Source organism: Melanerpes formicivorus, unplaced genomic scaffold (genome assembly GCF_026170545.1).
Source record: "Melanerpes formicivorus ecotype bairdi unplaced genomic scaffold, bMelFor1.0.p_v2 SCAF_29, whole genome shotgun sequence".
NCBI classification, from domain to species: domain Eukaryota; kingdom Metazoa; phylum Chordata; class Aves; order Piciformes; family Picidae; genus Melanerpes; species Melanerpes formicivorus.
This window is the reverse complement of record NW_027142381.1, coordinates 8,894,408-8,919,605: the sequence shown is the minus strand read 5'-3', so window position 1 is coordinate 8,919,605 and position 25,198 is coordinate 8,894,408. Positions and strand designations below refer to the sequence as shown.

Genomic DNA, 25,198 nt, shown 5'->3' with positions numbered 1-25,198 from the left:
ACCAGGATCCCTTCCACTTCCACAACCTCCCTGGGGAGGTCAGAACTCCATCAGCTCCCTCCTGGCAGCACCACACTGCAGACACTGTTGGCAGGTTTGGTCACCCATGCTCTGTAAGAGCTCCCCAGGCACCCACAGCTCCAGCCCCACACAACCACCGGCAGCTGGGCAGCTGCCTGACCCTTGCCAGAGCCCCCAGAGCCAGCCAAGCCCTGCCACAGCCTCCACCTGCAGAGCCAGCAGCAGGCAGGCTGCTTTGCTCTGCCCAGTGGAAATGCCACCATCCCAGGAACGTTTTGCTGCTGCCAAACAGCTTTGTGCTGAGAAGAACAGCAGCTTTGTGCTGTCCTGCAGGAAAAAGGCCAGGGCATCAGAAAGCAGCATTTCACTTTTCAGCCATCTCAGTGAGATCTGTCATGCAAACACTGAGGAGCTTAAGATCAGTTGAGCTTTGTTGTCTTTCACAAAGAAGAATGACTTCAGCTCTCAATTAAACTTGAAGGGCAAGGACACTCAATTTCAAACCCCACAGAACCTCAGGCTCAAAGGTTCTATCCCCTCAGCTGTGAACTGGAGCAGTTTGGAACCTGCCTTCCCATAGCTCCATCCAAGCAACCACAACCTGGGTGTCTGAAGCCCCAGCCTCTGCCCTGGGGAGCAGGAGGGCATCAGGCACAGCAGCCCCCTCCTCCCTGCACACACTCCTCTGGGCTCCAGAGGCACTTCCCCACCATCCCTGTGTGCAGAGCAGCTCAGGCACCAGAACCTGGGAACCTGCCCAACTCTGCTCTTGCAGGCTGGAGCCAACAGCAGCCAGAGGTACACTCACTGCACAGCACTCACTGGGCTCAGTACAAACACATCTTTTATTACAAAGATCAAGTCAGCAGAGCACAGCATCCAATGGACAAAGTGCTTCTGAGTGCTCTGAACCTCACTGCCATGGGCTCTGTAACAAAACAATCCAGGGGCAGGTACCTGAAGCAGAGGGCTGCAGATCACAGGATGCTAGGGGCTGGAAGGGACCTCTGGGGATCTTTGTGTCTGACCCCCACCAAACAGCAGGCAGCACACCAAGCAGGGCTCCAAACCTCCAAGCTGTCTGCACACCTCCAGTGCCTGCAGCAGATATTTCCACCTGCAAACCATTCTGTTCTCCTCTCATTTGCAATTACTGCTTCAAGGTGTGGGCTTGCACCTCCCCAAGCAGCCACAGCCATCCATGTGCCTGCCCTCCAGTGAGGCTGAAGTGCCCAGCAAAACAATCCCACATAAATAAACTCAGCAACAGGACAGGTCCCAAAGGATTTCTTCTAGGTTACATTGTAAAAACAAACCAAACCAAAACCCCTCTAAATCTTCCCTGCATTTACAAAACAATAACAGCTTTCTACTAGCATGGTGCTACAAAAATACTTTGCTGCTTCACTCCTAAGAGAGTCCATCAAGAGAAGCCTCAGAATAAATAGCACCCAAAGTGCTGGTGGACATTTCTGCCTGGGAGGGCTGAGGTCTGGAAGTCAGAGCTTGCAGCTGTATCCCTGTGCGTGAGGCAGGGGACTGCAGCCCTGGGCTTGCAACAAAGGTGCAAGGGTTGTGTCCACCGCAGGCTGGCTCCCCCCGGGCTGGTCAGCCGCCTCCTGTGGCTTCAGGTGGGACACAGCCCCAAATATATCTTCGTGGTATCGCTTCTGGCTCTGCAGGACAAGAAAGGAAACCCAAGAGGTTAATTAAGTGCCACTGGCTGCTCCTCAGGTCACTGCTGAGAGACTCAAGCTCATGTTCCTGTCAGCAAGGGGAACCCAGCTGAATCCCAGAGATGGGCTCTGATAACAGAGGGTCCCAGGAAGCCAGCAGACCCAGGCGCTGTGTTCACTGACCACTTGAGCTCACTTCCCTCTGTTGGCACTACAAGGTCCCAAACTCCTGGTGTTCCAGCCACACTGCAAAGCTGATGTCCAGCACCCAGACACGGGGAAAGTGGTAGAGGCAAGAGAAGAGCATCACCTGTGGCTCTTACATGCTACCCAGAGAACCCTTCAAGCTTTTTCCCCTCATGCATTCAGCTCACAGCAGTGTGCAGGATCTTGGGTATGACTTTGAAGACTTCTTTGACCCACCCTGGAACACTGACTGGATGGAATGCCTTGGGTGTCAGATCATACCTTCAGCTGGAAGAAATACTCCTCTGCCTGCTGCTCTGTGAGGTTCAGCCTCCTGGCCAGCATCCCCTTCACAGCCTGAGCAACGTCCTTGGCCATGCGCACGTCCCCGCACACGTACACGTGCCCTTCCTCCTTCTGCAGGAGGTTGCACACTTTGGTCTCCAGCTTGCTTGTAAGAATGTCTTGGACATAGACCTTAGAAGCAGAAAAAGGAGCATCAGAAAAGGCTCTCAAATGCTGCTTTGCCTATTGGCTTTTCTGAGCCCAGCATGGGTCTCTGTGGTCAGGGTCTAACTGCCCGATCTAGCCCAGCTGTGTGGTGCCCCACAGCAAAGGAGCAGGAAGATGTCTTCATGCTGTCTTGACAAGCCCCAAGTTTGATCTGTCTCCTGATTAAAACTAGAGCAGACCAAGGCTCCTCTTATTTTAGAATCAGTTCCAAGTGCCAAAGCCTTCTAACTCGCCTGGAGAGCAGGGCAGCTGAAGAGGGCAGCTGAAGCACTGTTGTTTCCTCCAGTAAAGATTTCATCCAACAAAGTTAATGCCCAGGGTCAGTGTGTCACTGAAATGGTGACAAATGGCCAGAGCCAACTCATTTCTAACTCACAGGCTAACCAACCCCTGCCAAACTTAAGTGGTCTGAAAATGTTCCAGCTTCTGGTTTTGAAAGCTGTTTGCACTCCTAGTGCCTCTCTGCGGCAGGGAGGGCTTGGATTTCCAGAGCCTGCCCGTACTGAGGTGCACAGCAAGGGTTCTCCTTTACTTTGAAGGAGCAGGGCAGGGCCTCTTGTCTCTTGCTCACAAGACACTGAAGCAAAATGTCAACACTGTTTTACAGACCACTGCTAAACACAGCCCAAATCTTCACTTGGGGCACCATTCTGCAAGGAGCCAGCCCTCAGAGGACACAGGAAGCAGCCTTACTTTAGCTTGGCCAGGTTGTCTGGAGTAAGCTGTGTAGACTTCTTTCAGGATGCCCTTCCTCCTCATTTCCTCAGTTTCCTCTTTGTAGATGTGGTCCAGGTCTGGCTGCCGGCAGCCGAACACCAGCGTCATGTCGCCAGCTCTGATCCCTGCAACCAACAGTGGGAAGATCTTTGTCTTTCCAGGCAAGGGGCATGATCCCTTAAGGCTCTTCCCACAGGAGCTAGCTAGGGACAGCTATCTATTCCACACCTGATATTCTGGGTTCTTAGTTTTGGTCACCACCATCCAAAACAAGAGATGCTGACAGGCTGGAGAGGATCCAGAGAAGGGCCACAAAGAGGAGCGAAGGGCTGGGAAGCTGCTGTGTGAGGAGAGGCTGAGAGAACTCAGCTTGCACAGCCTTGAGAAAGAAGGCTCAGGGGGGAACTTCTCTCCATGTCTAAAGGCTGGCTACAAAGAAGATGGAGAGTCCCTTTGTACAAGGGGTTGGATGGGGAGGATGAGGGCTGATGGGGACAAGTTAGTCCTGAGGAGGCTCCAGTGGGACCATCGTGTCTAAGCCACGGGTTTGCCCACAGAGGTTGGACCAGATGATCCTTGAGGTCCCTTCCAACCTGGGATTCTGCAATTCTATGATTTTCTAGCCAGCCTTTCTCACTAAACACCTGAGAAGGAGAGAGCCTGTGTCTCTGTGTGTGCTTTCAATTCAGGGTCTTGCAGCAGCACTGAACCTGCCCAAGTCCTTGGAGAACTGTGTGGAATCCCCTGCTGGAGCAGGTTCCCCAAATGGGCTGAGACAGGCAGGCCAAAGTGTTTCCCCTGCACATTGTGGCCCCTGTGTGGGCACCTGGGGCAGTCACTGACCATGGCAGATCTACAAGGACACAGCAGCTGCTCCCTCCAAGTGACCAAACATCTCAAGACCATCAGAATGGTCTCGGGTGGGATGGGTGAACTGCTTGAGGATGACAGAGAGGTTTCCTCGGCTGTCTCCATCTGTAGAGACTTTGGAGGACCAGGGATGTCTTCTGCTGCTGGAGGAGTTGTGGCAGACCCCACAGGTACCTTTCTTTTCCAGGTCATACTGACGCTGCACCCAGAAGCTCCTGAAGGGAGCAATTCCTGTCCCTGGGCCGATCAGGAGGCACGGCTTGGTTGGCTCCTCTGGCAGGTGGAATTCATTAGCACTAAAATGCAGGGGAAAAGTATATTAATGAGGTGATTCGTTTGTGACTGACATCTCTCTGCCAGTTTCCTGACTGATTTTGAGCAGCAAAGCCCAGGTTCCCCATCTGGAAATACTGCTGGGCTGGGCTGCTGCTTGCTCCCTCGGCTTCGTTTGCTCTGCAGTGGGAGTGCTGGCAGGGGAGTGGTGCCTTGTGGACAGGATTCTTTCAGAATCTTCTAGGGATCTCTGATTTTACTGAACATAAGACAGTGAAGGGTCTGAGCTCTGCAAGACAGGGAGTGCCCTCTTTTCTCAAACTCTGATATTCCAACTTGCACTGCCCAGGCACTTGGAAAAGAAAAGAAAGGAAGAAATTAGGAAGAAATTCTTTCCACTGAGGGTGAGACTCTGGCCCAGGGAGGCTGTGGCTGCCCCCTCCCTGGAGGTGTTCAAGGCCAGGCTGGATGAGTCCTTGAGCAGCCTGGGCTGGTGGAGGTGTCCCTGCCCGTGGCAGAGTGGTTGGAACTGGATGATCTTTAAGGTCCCTTCCAACCCAACCCATTCTATGAATCTATGCAAATCACATCCAAGAATGAACTAAGCCACTGAATAAGATGAGCTAAGAGCTGCTGGGTTTGGGGTTTTGCCTTTCCCCCTCTCCATGCACTCACCTGCGTACGAAGCATGGAACTGTTTCATTGAGGGCTATTGTGTTCAGCCAGGTGCTGCAGACTCCATGGTGCTGAGGTCCTTGGCCACCTGAGCAAGGCAAGACAGCTCTGTCAGCAACCACAGCCTCTCCAGTTCTAGGTAGAGCACAGCTTCACCTTCACATTCTGGGGTTTAAGGAAGTGTGGACCTAGCAATGACTCCTAAACCAAGGATAGACTGATGATGATGATGATGATGCAGGATTGCAGCAAATCCTGACACCCATGACCCTCTGCACTGCTGTCAACCACTCTGCAGCTCCCCCAACACAAAGCTCTTCTAACAGATGTGCTCTGTGCCACGTGGCAGGCACAGTGTTGCCCTGCACCACGATGCAGCCTAAATATCATCTGATAAAGAGGTGAAAGCAACAATTCATTACCTCTTGTCTTGTAGTTTACAACTGCAACTGTCAGATGAATCTCTCTGGGTGTCATGTCACAGGAGGAGCTGACAGAATAGTACCTGGGCTTCAGAAAGGGCAGCTGAGTCAGCAAGAAAGCTGTTGAGACCTCAGCAGAAGGAAACTCCTCCAGGACCTCCAGGATGTTTGGGCTGTTGTAAAACTTCCATTTGTTGTATTCTTCTGTGTTCTAAAAGCCAAAGGACAGCATCACAGTGTTACCAGCTGGTGCAGAGAGCAGGAGGGCAGGGGTATTTGCAAGGTCACTTGCAAGTGAGCAAGATTCCTGCTTGGCATTCAGTTAGATCTGCAGGAATCCACAGAGAATCCCTAGAGCAGTACTGGGGTTTCCCACAAACTGGCTTCATATCTGCTAGCAGAAGTACAGAGCACCCTCTACCATCCTCTCAGGTCCCAGCTCCCTCAGCAGGGTGTAGAACTGAAGCAGAATCTGTTTCTCAGCCCCCTGCTGTGGTTCAGCCACAGAGCTGACACTTTGGAGGCTTGCTGGAGCAGCAGCAAGCACTGCCCACCCTTATGGGTCACTGGCTGCTGGAGCTGACAGCTCTCTTACTCTCATGGTACAAAGTTCTCTGACAAAAATATCTGCCAGCTGTCCTCCAAGCCCTCCACCTGCAAGCTGGAAGGTCTTCAAGGGGTGTGCCACCAGAAACCACCATCAGGCAGGCAAGAGAGAGAGGCAGGAGAAATGACCCACCCAGAGCCACACAGGAAACAGCAGCTCTGAAGAAACCTCCTGGTTCCCACGGGCAGGCTGAGCCACAAGCTCACCCTTGCTCTGGCTGGGGTTGGTTTTACCAGCACACAGAACATGTCAGAGAGGGCTAAAACCATTGCTACAAAGATGTAAAAGAGCAGCAGCTGGTCCAGCAGCCATAAATCAGCCCCAACACCTACCTGAGACAAAGCTTCCAGTCTCTGCCTGTCTCCTTCCGCTGCTGCCAGCCGGGAGAGCTTCCTTAGGAGCTGCTGGGAGGGTGGAGTGGTGATGTCAAGCAAGTATGTCAAAGCCTCAGGGAGGGTGCAGGCTGGAATCTTTTTGTCACTTGTCCAGTAGCCACCTGGAAATGAGAGGGGAAAGAACCCCACCTAGCAATTCCCACAGCACTTGGAAGCTGCAGAGCTTTGCAGAACTCGGTGGCCTTCCAAAGATGACTTCAGACCAGGCTGTAGCAGGGGTGGACCAGCAGGGCCTTTCTGACAGAGGCTCGTGTGAGGCTTAAAACTTTCTGCAAGGGGAGGATGTGATGCAGAGGAGTGCAGAACAATGCAGCACTTGAAAATGAGAAGTCTTTCATGTGAGGAAATGGCCTTTGTGTGTCAGATTTAGCTGAGGGAAACAATGCTCACGGCAGCTAAGTCTCTTTTAGGACTCTGATGCATAACAACAAACAGTTGACTAATGTAATTGCAGTCAGTGGCCAACTCAACAGCTGAATGACACACTCAGCCTGGGACAGCTGAGAACTCTGATGAAGTTACTGTGGATCACCAGGGAATGCAGAGTCAGGATGGAGAAATAAAACCAGAACTAAAAGCATCAACAAAATCCTATGGAAATGCAAGGAAAGGGTAACAGAATCCACCTCAGCCTATAAAAGCTCCCAGGAATTGTAGAGGAATCTGCCAAACAGCCTCTGCTGCTGTATGCCAAGAGAACCAACTCACCACCAGTGCAGGTTTCAAGTCTGACAGTCTGCTCAGCTGGAGGAGCATCCTTGATGTGTGCAATGAGGCCCTGGACTAACTCTGGCTGGTTGCCTGGGAAAATCCCAATGTGCTCCCCGGGCAGGTAGTGCACTTCCTGGCCAGTCTCACAGGAAAGCTTCACCAGGATGGTGACACGGCTGGGGACACACAAAAGAGATCAGGCAGCTCGTGGTTCCAGCCACAGGATTTCCCCTGAGCTGAGCACGAAAGGAATAAACCTGGAGGGCAAGGGCTGTCAGGGCAGCTTGGCACTTCGTGGAGACTTAAAGAGGAGTCCAGGCATGCGGAGTACTTGTTCAAAACAAACAGGGCATTAAGATGCTGAAGTGCTGCCTGACCCACCCGGGACAGAGCAGAAGTGCCTGTGCTGGAAGAGCAGCTCCACTGCAGGCTGAGCAGCTCCCACCTCACCCCAGCTCAGAGGACTTCCCTTAAGAGAACTGCATTTAGAGCAAGGACAAAAGAGACCTGCTGGGGGCTGTGGAAGAGCCATTCACAGCTGCTGTTTCTAAGAGAGACGTTAGCACTGAATATCCTTTGGCACTCTGTGTGGTGTCTCAGCTAGCTCTGCAGCACAGCGGCACCTGGCAGCTTCTTGTGCTGGCCCTTGTCCTTTCTTCCCCCTTTGCTGTCCTGCTAAGGGGCAACTTCCCTCCTAAATGAAGTAAACATTTACCTGGCATGAGGCATGGCAAGCAAGAGAGAGACACCACAGAGCTGACCTTCCATATTTAGTACATATCAAAGGCCACAGCACAAAACTCTTCAGTTCTCTATGCTCCTGGAGCCTCTCCTGGGAAGTCAGCTCCTAGCTAACCCGGGGCTCAGGCTGCAGGGTTTCCTGTGGTGTTCTGAGAGTGATTCACTTCGCTCATGCTGGCACTAAATTCCCATCTAGTTCTCAGTAAGTGCAAGGAGCAGATGTTTGCAGTGAGGCATTTCAGGTGTTTGGGAGTGCAGTGAAAGGTAGCACTGCAATATCCAAGGGAATGAGATGTCCTACCTGGATTTCAAACTTTGAAGATTCTGCCTGAATTTCAGCTTCGTGAGAATGACCTCCTTGCCATGAATGCTTGCAAGAGCTGGTGAGGAAAGAGCACAGCAGTCATGGCAGCTCTGTGACTGGCTTTGTGTTAAACCCAGCCAGAAGTTAATGAGCAATTCCCAGTTTCCAAAATCACACAACCACAGAATTGTCAGGCTTGGAAGGGACCCCAAGGCTCAGCCAGTTCCAACCCCCTGCCATGGGCAGGGACACCTCACACCACAGCAGGTTGCTCACAGCCACCTCCAGCCTGGCTGCAAACACCTCCAGGCAGGAGGCTTCCACCACCTCCTGGGCAACCTGCTCCAGGTACAACTACAAACCAAATGACTGCTTGAAACAGAGTCAGTGCAGCAGCAGGTCACCTGCAGGCAGAGCTAGAGGCTATTCTGCAGTGAGGAGACCTTGGCCATGGTGCAGTTCAGTATTCATTCAGTATTCATTCATTCAGTATCACTAAGGTTGGAAGAGACCCCAAAGATCATCGAGTCCAACCTGTCAGCACAGACCTCATGACTAGAGTAGGGAGGACACTACTGCCCACTGCAGGCTTGAACTCACAACCTTCCCATTAAGGGTCTGAGGCACTACCAAGTCCACCATAAGTCCAAACCCACCTGGAGGTAGGGCATCATTTTATGTGCTGTACCCAGACAGTGACAGGATGAGGGGCAGTGCTTTGGAATTAGGGAAGAGCACATTTAGATTGGATGTGAGGAACAAGTTCTGCACCATGGGGGTGGTGGAACACTGCAACAGGTTGCCCAGGGAGGTGGTTGAGGGCCCACCCCTGGAGCTATTCAAGCCCAGGCTCCACAAGGCTCTGAGCAACCTGATCTAAGTGGAGGATGTCCCTGCTGACTGCAGGGGGGTTGGACTGGGTCAGCTTTGGAGTTGCCTTCCAACCCATCTCCTATGTGCAGAAAAGCCCTGACCTGTGCTTGCCCTAGAGTGTGCCACCCCTCGTCAGTTGTGTCCTGTGTGCACACCTCCCCTGACTACACCCAGTTAGATCCCAGCTGGAGTTCTGGGGCTATCACAAGGTGTGAGAGCTGTGGTGTTCCTGCACTGCCAGAGCTGACCTGTGCAGTGTCCCAGCTCCTCTGACCACCCTCCTTTATTGCCTGCACTCTGTCATCCAGCAGCACCAGCATCTTCTAGAAGACCTTTACAGCTCAGGCCTGTGTGGAGCAGCACAGAGGAAGAGGAAGGTGGGAGGCAGTACCTTTAGCCAAGTCCAAGGGCTGTGGGTCATGCACTACTCTGTAGCTCTCAGGGTCCCAGCTCTCATCAGAGGTGTACATCTCAGGCAGCTGGATGCTGCTTCTCCCACAGATGTCAAAGATGTCACAGGCAGTCTAGAAAAAAATAACTGAAGGTTATTCAGAGTAAAAAAACCAAAACAAAAGAAGAAGAAAGAAAGAAGTACTCTGAGTGCTGCCACCAGCCTGGTGAGGGGGTGCCAGTCTCACTGACTGCTGCTGTGCATTGATAGCCTGGTGAGGGGGTGCCAGTCTCACTGACTGCTGCTGTGCATTGATAGCCTGGTGAGGGGGTGCCAGTCTCACTGACTGCTGCTGTGCATTGATTCTCTTGAGTTCAGCAGCACCACAGGGGTTCAGGGTGTGCAGGAAGGTTCCACTTCCACAGCAGTGTAGCTACAACACTGATCTACTTCCAGAGCTTCTGCTGGGAGGTGCTACCTCCCTTGGGCACACTGAGCACTCCACCTGCCTAAGGGGTTCTTGAAACTTTAGGTGAATATTAAAACAGGAGACCAGTTCCCTCCTCAAGCTGGGCAAGCAGCAGCAGAGAGGGAAGTTCAGAATCCAGATACAAAATCAGATGCTTGTTTTCCTTCACATTCCATGATTTTGGTGGGCTATTAGTGAATGTTGAAGTGAAATGAACTAAGCCACGAGGCAACTATGCCCTGCAGTCACCTTGAAGGCACTGACTGCCCACGTGCGGAAGGCTTCTTCTTGTCCGTTGAGTTCATCTCCTTCCCCTACTGCAGTGAGCTGAGAAGCCCCTAGCTGGGCCAGCTTCTGGTCAATGGTGTGAGCAAAGGCACAGAACTCTGGATACATGCTGGAGCCCAGCCCAAACACAGCATATCTGCAGAAGAGAGGCAAAGAAGCTGAGTGTGTCCTGCTAAACGAAAGGCAAAGGGACTCAGTCACACAGAACTCAACCACGAGAGGTCTGTACCTGATTTTCTTTCTCAGCTGTTTCAGGGTGAGCAAGGAGTTCTTCAAGGTCTGTCAAAGATTCATAAAGCACTTCAGGTTAGACAAATGCTCTGATTTAAACCAGAAGTGAGACTCTGATCCATGTACATGGGGCACATGCAAGGGTTGCCTTTGGTCTCAGGCTCTGAGCTGAGCCTCAGCTGTCTCGGAGGGGAACATCACCTTTCCATTATTTGGAGAATCCCCATTTCCAAAAGTGCTGGTGACCACCAGGAGAAGTGTCTCTTCCTCCAGGTCACAGATGTTGTACTCATCCATGGGCAGAATCTGGAAGGCAGAAAGCTCATGAGAAATTGCTATCAGCCATAGCAACTCTGCTGAAGGAACACACAGCCAAAGTTCTAGCCCAGGGAATGAAGAGGCTTGCAGGAGCTGGTGAAAGGAGCCAGACTCCTTTCCCTGCTGGGTGGGGATGATTTGCACTTCCTTACCTTAGTGCTGAAGGCACAGTTGAAGAGGCTGCACAGATTGTTGGCCAATGTCTCAGATTTCCCAGTCTCTGTTGCATAGATTACAGTGACCTTGGGTCTGGCTGCTGTTGCCTGTTGCATGAGGGAGGATGCAAAGAGCACAGCCCTGGGGAAAAAACAGCCACACAGGATTTGAACATAACTACACATGAATTCAGCTGGATTCCCAAGCAGGCTAGGAAAGACAGAGCTGCTGGAGTGAGTCCAGAGGAGGCCACAAAGATGCTCCAAGGGCTGGAGCAGCTCTGCTGTGAGCACAGGCTGAGGGAGCTGGGGGTGTTCAGCCTGGAGAAGAGAAGACTCCAGGGGGACCTTAAAGCTGCCTGCCAGTAGCTGAAGGGATCCTACAGGAAACCTGCAAAAGGACTTTTCCTGAGGGTGTCTAGAGGCAGAATGAGGGAGAATGGTTTGAAGCTGAGGCAGAGCAGGGTTAGACTGGAGCTGAGGAAGAAGTTCTTCAGTATGAGGCTGGTGAGACTCTGGGACAGGCTGCCCTGGGAGGCTTTGGCTGCCTTCTCCCTGGGAATGTTAAAAGGCCAGGCTGGGTGAGACCTTGAGCAGTGTGGCTGAGGAGTGTCCCTGCCCAGGGCAGGAGCTTGGAGCAGATGAGCTCTGAGGTCTCTTCCAACCTGAGCCACTCTGTGATTCTATGATTTTCCCTTGGGAGGTTGTTGAGAGGCAATGCACCATAGGCAGCCCTGAAGAAGAAGCTGAGATATGAATAACAGCTAGCTGTGGACAGAGAAGTTCAACCAGCTCAGGTGCTCCCTACTGCAATGATTATTAGAACAGGAAGAGTGGAACAGAAACACCAGCAGGGTGGAATGCCTGGGCAAAAGCATGGAGGCTCTGATTTGGATGACTTACTTTGCCAGGATGCTAAACTTGATTCCCCTTCTCCTTGGCCTCCTTGTCTCATCGTGCCAGGTGTGTGTTTTCCATGCATCCACCTTCAAAAACAAGCCAAAAGCTGAGCTTCAGGCAGTGAATGTGAAATGGTAGCCACACCACCTGCATCTCTCTGGAAGGGCCAGAGGAAGCAGAACACAGACAATGCCCTGTGCACAAAGAGGGCTCAGGCTCTGCAGCAATAAATTGCCCTTTAGTTACAGCCTGAGCACTGGGCAGGCCTGACCCACCCCTTCCACCCTGCAATCACTGCTGCTGCCATTCATCAACCCCCCCCAGCGACCTCTCAGTACCCAGAGCCTTTCATCTAGACTTTGTCAGGCCCCATCTTATCCCCTGCACCGCTGAAGTCAGCTGCTGGACTCTGATCCTTTAGGGTAATGTGTACCTGGTAGTAATAGAAGGGAGTGAGGACATAGTTCAGCATCTCCTGGTGGAAGACAGGAGTGATGCTGCCGGACATGGGGGGCACAATCCAGACCCAGTCGGCCGGGCAGCCTCCCCGCGCGCGGTACTCGCTCTGCAGGTACTTCATGAAGGACTCAGCAGCTGAGTGATGGTCCATGATGGTCACATTCTGCTTCTAGAAGGGTTGAAGAGGGAGAGGCACACATCAGAAAGCCCATTCTGCTCCCTGGATCCAGAAGTAATCCTTTGCCTTCAGTTAATATCTCAAGGACTTTATTGAGGGCTGGGGAATAATTGTTCCCACTAACTGCTCTGCCAGAGAGCTTCTGTGAGATAATTGCCATCAGCAGCTTCTGCTCAGAGAGAGGCTGAGGCAGACCTTTGATTAAGGACTTTCATGTCCTTTTTAGTACATCAGTGTTTTACCTCTCCTGCACTGGGAGCACATGCTGGGAAGCCTGATTCCTTTCCATCCATCTTTCACTCTGGTATGACGTGGTAAATGAATTGTGATTGCCAATAAAACATCTTAATGCAATGGCTTCCACAGAACCACAGAGTGGTAGGGGTTGGCAGGGACCTCAAAGGAGCACCCAGTCCAGCCCCCCTGCCAGAGCAGGGCAGGTCACACAGGAATGCACCCAGAAGGGTTTGGAAAGTCTCCGGAGAAGGAGGCTCCACAGCCTCTCTGGGCAGCCTGCCCCAGGGCTCTGTCACCCTCACAGTGAGAAAGTCTTTCCCTCTGTTCACATGGAGCCTCCTCTGCTCCAGCTTGCCCCCAGTGCCCCTTGTCCTGTCCTTGGACATCCCTGACGAGGTTTAGACAGACACAGGATCTGACACTTAGACAAGAGTGCTGAAAGGATGAACAATCCTCACAGAGAGCCAGGCTGGAGGGGACCCCAAGGGTCATCTGGTCCAACCTTTCCAGCTAACAGCCTGGTACCATCTTGCCCTTAACTTCCTTTTCTTTTCCTCTCCCTTCTACCTTCACCTGAGATTGTTTCCTGGCAACAAGAGGAAGTCTGGATTCCTCTGCTTTTCCAAGGTGTAAATCAAGACTCACACTGAGAGCCTCCACTGAGCCCATTGGCACCTGCTTGCCACAAACCTCTCAGAAATGAAAGGGAAAGTGGCCCTCAGCACCCAGTGGCCCTCAGCTACCACCCTGGGTGACTTACTTGGAAGCTGTAAAGCACAGCCACGTTGATCTCCACCACAGCTCGGTCCTTCCACAAGGATGAGAGTTTGTTTGTCTCCAGTCCCATTCTGCTCCCTACCTCCTACATGTGACAAAGAGAGAGAGAAAGAAAAAGCAGGGCTTGGGCACCATGATTGCTCCCCCTCACCAGATTAATGCATAGCAAAAAGCACTGCAGGAGGAGGGGATCAGCCTCAGGCTGGGGAAAGAGATGGCAGCAAATCAGAGGTGAACTTGAATTATGGAGCTCTGGTTCTTAAGGCTATTCCAAGGCAGGGTGGGGGGTGGTTTTCTCCTGGGTTAAATGGTTTTAAAGGTGGCAGTATCTGGTTACAAGTCATCATTACTCATTTGTACTGGTGAGGTGGTCACGAGCTGCAGCTAACCAGCAGAGCTCCACTGCCTTGCCACCAGCAGGCTGGGACCAGGAAAAATGTGCCTGAGAAACCTACAGGCAGAGAGCAAAAGCCCTGAGCCAGCATGACTCAGGGTGAAGCTGGGCAGGAATTCCCTTGGGACACCATTCTCTCTATTTGTTACCCTGTGAGGGGTCCTGTCAGGCCCCTACAGAGAGAGACCTAAAGCTGTCAGCCACAGTCCTGGCAGCAGCTGAAGGTGTCCCACGAGGGTCAGGATGTGGGCATCGGATTAGCAGGGCGATGTAAGCACAACAGCCATCCCAGCAAAGACACCCAGGCATGCTCCCCCCAGCCAGCTCAGCACCACCACTCTGTCCCAGGAGGGTACCTTCAGGATGTTGTAGCGCTGCACATCACACAGGTCTCGCACCCCAATCTCTGTGCCCATGTACCAGCCGTTGAAGGGACAGGCTGGGAACTCCAGGCCCCCCACCTCCAGCAGCATGCTGGCCACGGCAGGCAGTGCATACCACTTCAGATCTAGCTCCTTAAACCAGCCATACCTGTCAACAGCAAGCATGTGGATTGCATTACTTGGGGTCTTTTCCTCCTCTAAGTACAAGGAGGTAGCTCCAGCAGAGCCCTGTGGAGCACGGGCTGCAAAAGCTGAGGGCAGTTCTTGTTTAGGAGGTGGTCACTGGGGATTGCCTGCTGGATAAACTGCAGGACAGCCCTGCAGAGCTCTGCAATCTGCTGTGCCCCACATGAGGACACAGAGCTGCTGGAGGGAGTCCAGAGGAGGCCACAAAGATGATCCAAGGGCTGGAGCAGCTCTGCTATGAGTTCAGGCTGAGGGAGCTGGGGGTGTTCAGCCTGGAGATGAGAAGGCTCCAGGGGGACCTTAGAGCTGCCTGCCAGTAGCTGAAAGGGTCCCACAGGAAGGCTGCAGAGGGACTTTCCCTGAGGGTGTCTGGAGACAGGACAAGGGGGAATGGTTTCAAGCTGAGGGAGAGCAGGGTTAGACTGGAGCTGAGGAAGAAATTCTTCAATACAAGGATGGTGAGACTCTGGCACAGGCTGCCCTGAGAGGCTGTGGCTGCCTCCTCCCTGGGAGTGTTCAAGGCCAGGTTGAGCAGCTGAGAGCTGTCCCTGCCCATGGCAGGGAAGTTGGAGCAGATGAGCTCTGAGATCCCTTCCAGCCTGAGCTACTCTAGGATTGCATACCCCTGCAGGCCAGCCCCAATGCAAACAGGAAGGAAGAAGCAGCCCAGGCAGCAGCCCTGGTGTTATGACTGCAGCCACAGCTCCCACCTGCATTGCACTGCCATGAGAAATGGTGATTGTTCAGATGCTGAATATGCCTGAAATGCAGACTGGGAAGGGAAAGATTTCCAGCAAAACTGCTGCTGGCTTCCTTAACTGAAATCTCATTTCCTGCCTCTCAGCTCTTTCATCTTCCAGGACAATTTGCCATCATTTCATCCTCACCCAGGGCTCATAAAACCAGTGCCCCAGGCACAGGCTAACAACCTGCCCAGGTGCAATTCCCCAGCTCCTTTGTGCTTACTTGGGATGCTCCAGTGGCACTTCCAGGACAATTTCTGGAGGGATTTCAAATATTTCTGGGTCCTGGCCGTCTGCTTGGAGAACGAGTGGGAGGACATCAAAGTGTCCGTGCTTGGGCTTCCACCCAAGCTCAATGCACAACTGCAAAGAGAGGGAGAAGGTACAGCTGGGGTTCCTCCAGGCCTGCCCCCCTGGGTGTGAGGGTGAAGTAAATATTAACTCTCTAAAAGCTGCTGAGGTAAGTTCTAAGTGCTAGGAGTTGTTCTTTCCCACCCACAGGTGCTGTGCTGGTTGGGTACCTGTGTGAACTCCAGGCTGGCAGGGTCTCCCAGGATGGACCCGTCCGGCATTTGGTACCCGGCATATCGGATCAGCTGGGTGTTCCAGACACGGAAATCGTGCTTCCCATCAGTCCTCTGGGGGAAGAGAGTGATGGCTGACCTGTCCAGGGAGACAACCAAACCCTGTTACACCACAGCAGCACATCAAAGCACATCGTAATCATTAAGTCTAGGGAGCCACAGAGCGTCAGGGGTTGGACCTTGAAAGATCATCGAGTCCAATCCCCCTGCCAGAACAGGAGCACCCAGGGCAGGTCACACAGGGATGCATCCAGGTGGGTTTTGAATGGCTCCAGAGAAGAGGCTGAGGGGAGACCCCATCACTCTCCTAAAAGGAGGGTGGAGTGAGGAGAGGTCCAGCCTCTTCTCAATGACCAGCGACAGCCGCAGAGGAAGTGGTTCCAAGCTGTGCCAGGGGAGGTTCAGGCTGGGTATCAGGAAATAGTTCCTCACTGAAAGGGTTCTCAAACATTGGCATGGCCTGCCCAGGGCAGGGATGGGGTCACCATTGCTGGGGATATTCAGGAAGCCTGAGGACCTGGTGCTCAGGGACATGGTTTAGTGTTGACCCTTCCGTGCTGGGTGGAGGGTTGGACTGGATGAGCTTGGAGGTCTCTCCCAACCAGATCTACTCTGTGATAAATTGTTACTAACAGCAATCAATTTCTGTTTCTGCACTAGAAATGAAATCATTCACCCTCTCCACCCACCACCCTGAAGCTCCAAACCCTCTCTCTTCCCCCGGAATTACAAAAGGTTTTGCAGCACCAGCCATAAAAGTAACCAAATTCCAGAATCACAAAGTGTTAGGGGTTGGGGAAGGGACCTCCAGAGATCATCCAGTCCAAGCCCCCTGCCAGAGGAGCATCACCCAGGGCAGGCAGGAAGCAGAAGAGTTAAGAGCAGACACAAGCTGTCAGAATATTTAGACCACTTTAAGTCTTATGGAGAGTTCTGAATGCAGGTGAAAACGAAGGAGACCTACCTTATATTGCCATTGTTTGTGGCATACTGAATGTGGGAGCAGATGTGCTCAAACATCTCCTTGGCTGTCTTACAGCCACGTGCATCAAATACCTGTGAGTGTCCCAAAGGGAAGCAAAGAGCAAAAAGAAGCTTTAGAGGCAGCAATGCAAGCTCAGCATTTTGCTGCTGTATTTAAGGACAGGTTAGGGGAACACACAGCAGGGAGCAGCCCCAGCTGCAGCATCTGGCAGGTTTTCCATCCTGCTGACCTCCAGCAGATTTGGCCAGGGATGGCCAGACTCCTAGGTTGGTTACCTGTAGATTGGACCACTGGATTCTCCCAATGCACCTGGGGGCATTCCTCCAGGCCTGTTTGGCAGCAAAGATCAGCTCATCCTTTGTCAGCTGGTAGGTTCCTGTTGTTTCTATGGCCTTGCTCACCGCTTCCAGCCGGGCCAGGTGCTCTTCTGTTCTTGGCCTTTTGGACAGGAAACAGCCAGGGGAGGAAACTATGAGAACTTCATCACTTAGGACTGATTCAAACTGCAGACATTCTCCTTCTGTTCTGGGTGAAGGAGAGCATGGGCATTGCTGAAGCCATGAAGCTTTTGAACATCCTTCTGCACAAGAAGACTTCTTCTTACATCACTGATTTTATCTGCCAGAAGGCAGGCAAATGTCCAGTGGGGGGATGAGCATCTCTGTAGGCTGAGCTGGGGCAGTAAACAGTGAGGCACCTGCTCCTGCTGGAAAACTACACCCTCTGCATGCAGGCCAACATAAACCACCCCCACCCGGTGTGAAAGCATCCATCAGGCTCCCAAAGTCAGCAGTGTCACTGTGCTGCTGATGGGAGAGGTCACCATCACCTCTTCCCCACCTGTCCCCAAAGCACTCTGGGCACCAAGATGTTTAGGAAGGAGCAGGGAATATTCTAGGCAAAGGGATGAGTTCAGGACATAGCCCTCTGACTGAGAGCTGCTGAGGAGATTTCCCCCTGGCTTCAGAGCGTAGGAACTGAGTGCAAATGGACTAATGAAGCAAGTGGCATGCTAGAAATGCAAGCAGTGACACCATCCTTTCACCACCCAGCACACAGACGGACTGATCACAAGCCCCCACCCCACCCCGTGTGGTTTCAGTTTAGATGTGGATTTTCTAGGCTGGCTTGGGAAATAAAAAGGTCAAACCACAAGCAAATGAACAGTAGCTAGCTCCTGCCCGAGCCCAGATTACACGGGCTGTCCTCTCAAAGCATTACTTTCACGGGGACATACAGCTCTTCTGAGCAAAGCAAGGAGGATTTGCATTCCTAAAGGGAAGCGCTGAGCAATTCCTTTGTCAGGGAAAGCAGCGCCGAAAATTCTTCAGCTGGGTCACAGAGAACGAAGTCAAAACATTAGGAAATGTTTATCGCAGCACAGACAAAAATTGTTTTGTTGGCTTACAGACAGGAGGCAAACAGCCTGCCCTGTCTGAGGCTGTTCACATTTCCAACAAGATGAAAGATCAAGGGCAAGCCTGGAAGACAGCGTGAATCGGGGGGGTCAAATAGCCACCAGCAGCAGCGCGGAGACGTGCGAAGGTGATGTGCTGGCAAGGGAGCGCAGCCTGCGCAGGGCAGGGACTCTCAGAGAGATTCAGGTGGAAGAGAGCTTTGTAGAAGAGTTCAAAGTGTCTGAAGAAGTAGCCATTATGTGGCTGAGTCCCTTTGAAAGCCCGGCAATGTTTTCTGATGGGATGAGCAAACACCGAGCTGTCACCTGGAAGTTTATCTTGTGCGAGCTCTGCCCCTGCAAACTCTCGGAGCTCGAGCAGATGTTTCCCTGCAAGATGTCTCTGCTCTGTGTCCCTTCTGTGAGAACACAAACTTCTTTCCTGAAGCTAGAGCATCCCTCACAGCATGCTGAGCAAGCTTATGGTGATGACAGCACAGAGCAAGGCTGGGAAGCAGGAGACTGACCTTCCAATCTCTGGGTAGAGCCTCGAGAGTCAAAACAGAGAACAAAAGAACACAGAGGGAAGAGATTTGGAGGGGCACAAACAGAAAGCATGATCCACATCATTCACAGCTAAGGCTGATCTCATGAGCACCCAATGTCAGGAAAACAGAAGGCAATGTTCTGCTAGGGACTCCCAGCCAAGGACTGCAACCTCACACACTCCCTGGGGCTGAGGAGTGCTCTGTACAGAGTCCATCTCTGCATTCTCAAGAGCTGGGACTGGCAGACAGAGAACATGGAGTGCAGGAGGTGTTTAAGAGCAGGCTGGACGAGGCTCTGTCCAGCCTGATCTAGTGTGGGGTGTCCCTGCCCATGGCAGGGGGGCTGGAACTAGATGATCCTTGTGGTCCCTTCCAACCCTGAATGAAACTATGAAACTATTTATTTACCTTTTCTAACAGCCCTTATCTATGAAATTTTTAATGCAGGCCATGTACAGCTCCTGATAGCTGTGGAGAAGCCAACCACTCCTGTGGCCTTGCAGGGAGATAGGCAGGCAGAGGACATTTACAGCAGAACTGGAGGCAAAGTTGGCTTACTCTTTAAATGAATTGTAGTACAGCTTGATAAAGTCGATTGCCTGGGGTAAAAGCTCTGCTGGTGGAACTGGGCCATCTCTGCAACCTCTCACCAGGCCCTTGGGGGTCATGAGTGCCCCTTGGCAGGCTTTGGTCCGGCAGCTGATAACCTGGGAAAGAGCAGAATGTCAGCCCCCAGTGTTTCACTCTGCATCCATGCAAAGCCATGGAGATCACTCTTCAGGCTCCCATCTCTTACCTCCTTAGCTGTCAGGTGCAGTGTGTCGAGCAAGCTGGATCCATTTTCCAAGTTCCTGACTTTCACATGCCTTGGGCACCTTGATATTTGGGTTGAAGCTTTGGTATCGATTTGGGGAGGGTTCTGGGCAGAGAAAAGGTTAAAACAAGATATTGTCCTCAGATCTGTTAAACACCTTCATTTTCTGTTTTGTGTGACCACTCAAATGCTACACAAGCAACTCCAGAAGCTGGCTGTGGATTCTCCTGTGGATTCATTCCTCCGAGCACAAACCTGCTGATCTGATCCCCAGTTTTACAGGCAATGGGAACAGAGAATTTTTGTGCCAATCAAACAATGTCTGCCACTGCAAACACCTTTGGAATTTTACCCTAACAGTCACAGTCTCAGGAGAGCAGTGGCCCAGACAGCTTCAGAGAGGAGAGATGTTTGTTACTGAAGGCTGGGTTGTGGAAGGTGAATAAAGGAATCCTGCTCTCCAATCCCCCTGCGTCACCTCCTGCCCTGCACTCTTCCCAATGCTCCTTTTTGTTCAGAAAAGATCTTTCACCCAGAGGTCTTGCAGCTGACCTCATGGAAGCTCAACCAGCCCTCACGTGGCAGTGGTGAGGAGCTGTGAGCAGCAGGCAGAGCCCACGGGAGCTGCCCTGTCCGACAGCGACGCAGGACACAAACCTCTGGCCCATCGCTGCCCGGCGCTGGCGTCACGACAGGCAGCATCTCCGTCCGCTTCTTGCCCAGGTCATGGAGCTTGGCATCAATGCCCCCCAAGCTTTAAAAGAGAGGAAGACAATCCAGTGTAACCCAACAGGCTTCATTTCACCTACAGCATCAGCAAGGAGATGCTCAGAGCAGTCTCTGAGCAATGCCCTGAGCCCACAAGCCAAGCATTCACAGCAGCCCCAACAGTAAAGCTGCTGTCGCCCTTTCCAGGTCACTGGGTGGGCAGGGAAGCAGCAGGTATGGCCTGGACTTGTAAAGAGCCAGAAAATACTCAGATGAATCAAGAGAAGAGGCTGAAATCTTCAGGGAAAGGGCCTGAAAACTTCAGCTGGCTCCAATCTCCAGCTTGTGAAACACACAACAGACTTCTGCATTAACTTCCCTTGGGTTCTCCATTCAGGCTAACTTTCTGAGCTCCTGCTTTGGAAGTTTTCCAAAGGTTTCCAAAGATGTTTTGAAACCACTCAAGAGGCATCCAGACCACAAACTCCACACAGGTCTGGAGAGGGCAGTGATGTATTCTAGCCAGCAGAGCCTTCCACAAGTCAGCTTCATCTATCCCCATCTGAACAGAAGCTACTTTGAGCAAGGGCAGGGAATGGACAGGGAATGGGCAGAGGAAGGAATGGGCATGCAAGAGAAAACTGAAATAAGCAACAGCCTGAAAACTGAGACCTTTCATCTGCCTGTGCAGTTGGTTTATAGTGTCTTGTACAAACTGCATCACAGAAATACTTCACCAACTTAATTGCAGCATTAGTAATCACTTTGATCATTTTCATAGCATTCCCATGCCTCCTGAGTCCTAGCAGAGCTCCAAGCACTGCAGCACACCAAGCATATTGCAACTATGACAGGGAACAGTGGCACAAAAGCTTCAGTGCACCTTCCCCAGTCACCAGTGACCCCCAGGGACAGCTGATCTTGGGTCACTGTCACTGCTTTGGAAACACTTCATAGGTTTCTCCAGAGCCCACATCATTTAACATCTTTCCTTTTCAGATGGAAGAGAAATTATGAAGCAACTGAAAGATCTTACCCAGAGGTCTTCCTGCTCTCCTCCAAGTTATTATTGAGGTCCTTCTCTTCAGAGAACTTGCTCTTAGCAGGGCGAGATTTGAACACAAACTGCCATGGGCACAACATTTTCTATGCTTTATTTATGATTTTAGGTCACAGTGCTGAGATCTTGTTTAGTGTGCTGTGGGAACACTTCTGAGGAGGGAAAAAAACAACAAGAAGCAGCAAGGTCAGTTTTTGACTAAGAAGGTAACTCCCTTCAGAAGGGCTCAGAAACTCACCAGATAACTGACTGATCTGACCTGCATCCGGGCTGAACAAGGGGAAATGACTCTTACAGTGTTGAGGCTAAACCTGCTCCCTGCCTTTGCCAGTCTCATGCTGCAGCTATGCCTCCTCTTAAGCACCAGCAGAAGAACCCCAGCTGCCCCCGCCAGCTGCCTCCCAGCTGCAGAACCCAGCAGATAACAGCATCTGTGAAGAAGCCAGGCTCAGGCTTCACTCCTCTGAGAAGCTTCACACTTAGGTGGGTTTAACTCTGGTGCTTATCCATAGCTTGTTAAGGGCTTTTCAATGTCCTGTTGGTTCACATCACTCTCTGTCCGCTGGGGAAAGGGATGGGAAGTGTTGCTGTGTTAAAAATGTTGGTCTGTAAATGAACCAAAGTGCTTTGCAATGTGTTCATCTGCCAGAGACAAACCAAATCCTGAGACTCTGAACCCTATCTTGGGCAGAGCATGCATTTGAATGGAACAGCTGGAAGAATCCACAAAGGTCTTCACCTAAACCTCTGTTTTCTGCTAATCTGGGATCCTGAAATGGGTTTGTGCCGGGGAAGGTGTGACAGGAGGAAAAGAGCAAACTGGGAAATCATCAGGTGAAGCAGAATTAGCTTCAGCATTTCAAGCTGGCTCATAACAAGCACCCAAAAGAGGTGTTCAAAGGAAGAAAGATGGAAAGGAAAGGGGAGAGGAAAGGGGAGAGGAAAGGGGAGAGGAAAGGGGAGAGGAAAGGGGAGAGGAAAGGGGAGAGGAAAGGGGAGAGGAAAGGGGAGAGGAAAGGGGAGAGGAAAGGGGAGAGGAAAGGGGAGAGGAAAGGGGAGAGGAAAGGGGAGAGGAAAGGGGAGAGGAAAGGGGAGAGGAAAGGGGAGAGGAAAGGGGAGAGGAAAGGGGAGAGGAAAGGGGAGAGGAAAGGGGAGAGGAAAGGGGAGAGGAAAGGGGAGAGGAAAGGGGAGAGGAAAGGGGAGAGGAAAGGGGAGAGGAAAGGGGAGAGGAAAGGGGAGAGGAAAGGGGAGAGGAAAGGGGAGAGGAAAGGGGAGAGGAAAGGGGAGAGGAAAGGGGAGAGGAAAGGGGAGAGGAAAGGGGAGAGGAAAGGGGAGAGGAAAGGGGAGAGGAAAGGGGAGAGGAAAGGGGAGAGGAAAGGGGAGAGGAAAGGGGAGAGGAAAGGGGAGAGGAAAGGGGAGAGGAAAGGGGAGAGGAAAGGGGAGAGGAAAGGGGAGAGGAAAGGGGAGAGGAAAGGGGAGAGGAAAGGGGAGAGGAAAGGGGAGAGGAAAGGGGAGAGGAAAGGGGAGAGGGAGAAAGAAAAAGAGGGAAAGATAAAGAAAGAAAGAGAGAGAGAAAACCTCCATAAGCACACGCATTCCTGCTGTGAATGAGCTATTCTTTATTTCCTTGATGCTGCTTTTCCTGTAAAATTTATATTGCTGTGCTCCCAAGGTGCTGCCTCCTATAAAAGTCCAGGAGAAAAGAAATCCACTCAACTACCTGTGCAGAAACTGCAAGGTGGGAGGAGCTGTGTGTTACTTCAAGTAACAGCAGCAGTCTGTAATCAGCAGTTCTCTACAGTGACAATTGCAATTAATTACTCCTCTGCAATTAGAAAAATGCAGCAGTGTGACCACACAGCTTTGTGAAGTGCAGGGGGAACAGAGAGAAGGATAGGGGGAGAAAAAGAAAGGAGTTATGAATTAGAAAGGAAGACAAAGAAAGGCAAGAAAGATAGAAAGGGAGAAAAAAGAAGGGCAAGAAAGGTAGAAAGGGAGAAAAAGAAGGACATGAAAGGGAGAAGAAGGACAAGAAAGGGAGAAAGGGAGAAGAAGAAAGGCAAGAAAGGCAAGAAAGGGAGAAAAAGAAAGGCAAGAAAGGGAGAAAAAGAAAAGCAAGAAAGGGAGAAAAAGAAAGGCAAGAAAGGGAGAAAAAGAAAGGCAAGAAAGGGAGAATGGAAGAAGAAGAAAGAGAAAGAGGAAACAAGGAAAATCAAAATAAAACCAAACCCAAACCAAACCAAAAGAACACCACAAAAAGCAAGCTAAGAAAGACTAATGACAAAAAAAAAAAAGGCATACAAATAAAACCTAAATAATAATGGCAAAATAACAAAAGAAGAAAAAGGAAAGAGCAGGGAAAAGAGAGGAGAGAGAATCCACATTTCCCATCCACTGGCACTCAGTAAGACCTCGCCTGCTGCTCATGCTCTGCACAAGAGCTGTTTAAACAACACTTAGAGCTTTACCTCTTCACGCACAAACCTTTGGCTCAGCAGAAAGGGAGGAGAAGTCTTCAGGGCTGCAGGACAGCTTGGCAACAGAGCAGGAGACTGATCCCAAGCCTTTGCTCCTAATATGGAAAACCCAAAGTACAGCTTTACCTTAGAGTAACTTCCCTTGATGCTGCAGCAGATGAATGGCAATCGGAACACTCAGCCACTCTCTTACCGTGCTGCTGCCAGAGGCTTTTCCACCCCTGCCAGGAGATGGGCTGCTCTGTCAAAGCTTCTTCCCTTTAACCTCTCCTGCTCTGCATCCCTCCTGCGCGGCAAAAGCGTTTTATACTCCATGTATGCAAAGCAGCAGAGTGAGGCTGGACATGGAGCGTGGACAAAAGGGGAATCCCAGCCGTCCCGTCTGGCTCAGGAGCCGAGGGCGTGGAGCTGATGTGTTGCAGCACATTACATAATGAGGGTGACCAGAAGAGAGCAGCCACCGGTTCCTGACGCTGAGAGCATCTCTTCCTTCCTGCATGATGTGCTGGAACCTCGGCTGCTACGTGTGCTCCCTGATAAGGACTTCAGCAGGCTTGCAGGCAGTGTTTAAAGAACAAATCCTGGCCAGGACTCTTAGAGATTTTATCCCTGGATGGCCACTGTCCTACACAACAAACCAGCAGCTGTGGAATCACAGCATCACAGAATGTCAGGAGTTGGAAGGGACCTCCAGAGATCACCCAGTTCAAGCCCCTTGCCAAAGCAGGATTGACTTCAAGAGAAACTCTACAGAACCACAGGGCTTTAGGCTATGGACCACTGAAAGCATTGGAACAGGGGACTGTAACTCAGGGCAGGGATTTTAGGCTTAATAAATACATTACTGCTCTATTTTTGATCACACTTTAGAGGATCTTCCTCAACAGCCTATTTGCAGCACATCTTCCTCTCCAGAGCTCTCTGCTCTGCCTGCCTGTGGAGTCTGCACAACCCCTTTGTGCTTTTCCAAGGTACTAGAAAAAGTGGAAGGGAACTGCAGCTCACATTCTGTGTCTGAGCACCAGGAGGACAGTTAGAAGATGAAGCCAGGATTATGGAGCTGATTGCCAGTTTCAGACACCATGTGGACATTTCCACATCACAAAGCCAGGTTTCCACCTGGGGTCTGAAAGCCACAAGCAGTCCCAGAGCCGATGGCAGGGCAAAGGGCTGCCAGGCAACAGCAGACTCCAAAGGGCTGTGTTGTGGCAGGGCACTCTCAAGGCCTTTGCCCCCAGTTCTTTGTCCACTGATACTGTGCAGGCCTGTTTTAAAGCAACTATTTATAAATTAAAGACAATTCTTCTATCTGCTGACTGATGCAAGGTCACAATGGTTCTGATGATAACGAGAGAAGGACTTACAGGTGCTGATCAAAGACCTAAAGGGAGAGGGCATAGGGCTGGAAGAGAAATGAGGAAGCACAGGGTCTCCTTTCTTCTCTCAGGTTTTAGTGGGCAAGCTTGGGCAAGGCATTTGGTTCTTTCTGTGTTTTCTCCCTTTAAAAATGAGCAGTAAGTGCTTGTGTAAAGC

General features: G+C 51.5%; 1 protein-coding gene across 2 annotated transcripts; it reads right to left on the bottom strand.

The window, feature by feature from the left end:
* Nucleotides 1-847: 847 nt before the first annotated feature.
* NOS2 (nitric oxide synthase 2) lies at nt 848-23,936 on the bottom strand. Of its 2 annotated transcripts, none has more exons than XM_068154918.1 (28): nt 23,859-23,936; nt 23,657-23,760; nt 21,165-21,340; nt 20,078-20,174; nt 19,403-19,525; nt 19,165-19,313; nt 16,938-17,100; nt 16,642-16,733; nt 15,615-15,756; nt 15,317-15,456; nt 14,138-14,312; nt 13,371-13,472; nt 12,170-12,364; nt 11,740-11,822; nt 10,834-10,978; nt 10,565-10,669; nt 10,362-10,411; nt 10,094-10,268; nt 9,376-9,508; nt 8,109-8,187; nt 7,064-7,242; nt 6,293-6,456; nt 5,354-5,564; nt 4,932-5,019; nt 4,158-4,279; nt 3,090-3,238; nt 2,166-2,360; nt 848-1,697 (listed from the first exon to the last, which is right to left on the bottom strand). In XM_068154918.1, the coding sequence occupies exons 3-28, from the start codon at nt 21,269-21,271 to the stop codon at nt 1,521-1,523; spliced, it is 3,540 nt and encodes a 1,179-aa protein (XP_068011019.1). In that variant the 5' UTR covers nt 21,272-21,340; nt 23,657-23,760; nt 23,859-23,936; the 3' UTR covers nt 848-1,520. The 2 variants fall into 2 exon arrangements, with proteins under 2 accessions (XP_068011019.1, XP_068011020.1); XM_068154919.1 differs by having other exon boundaries at nt 23,673-23,760.
* Between the last annotated feature and the right edge of the window lie 1,262 nt (nt 23,937-25,198).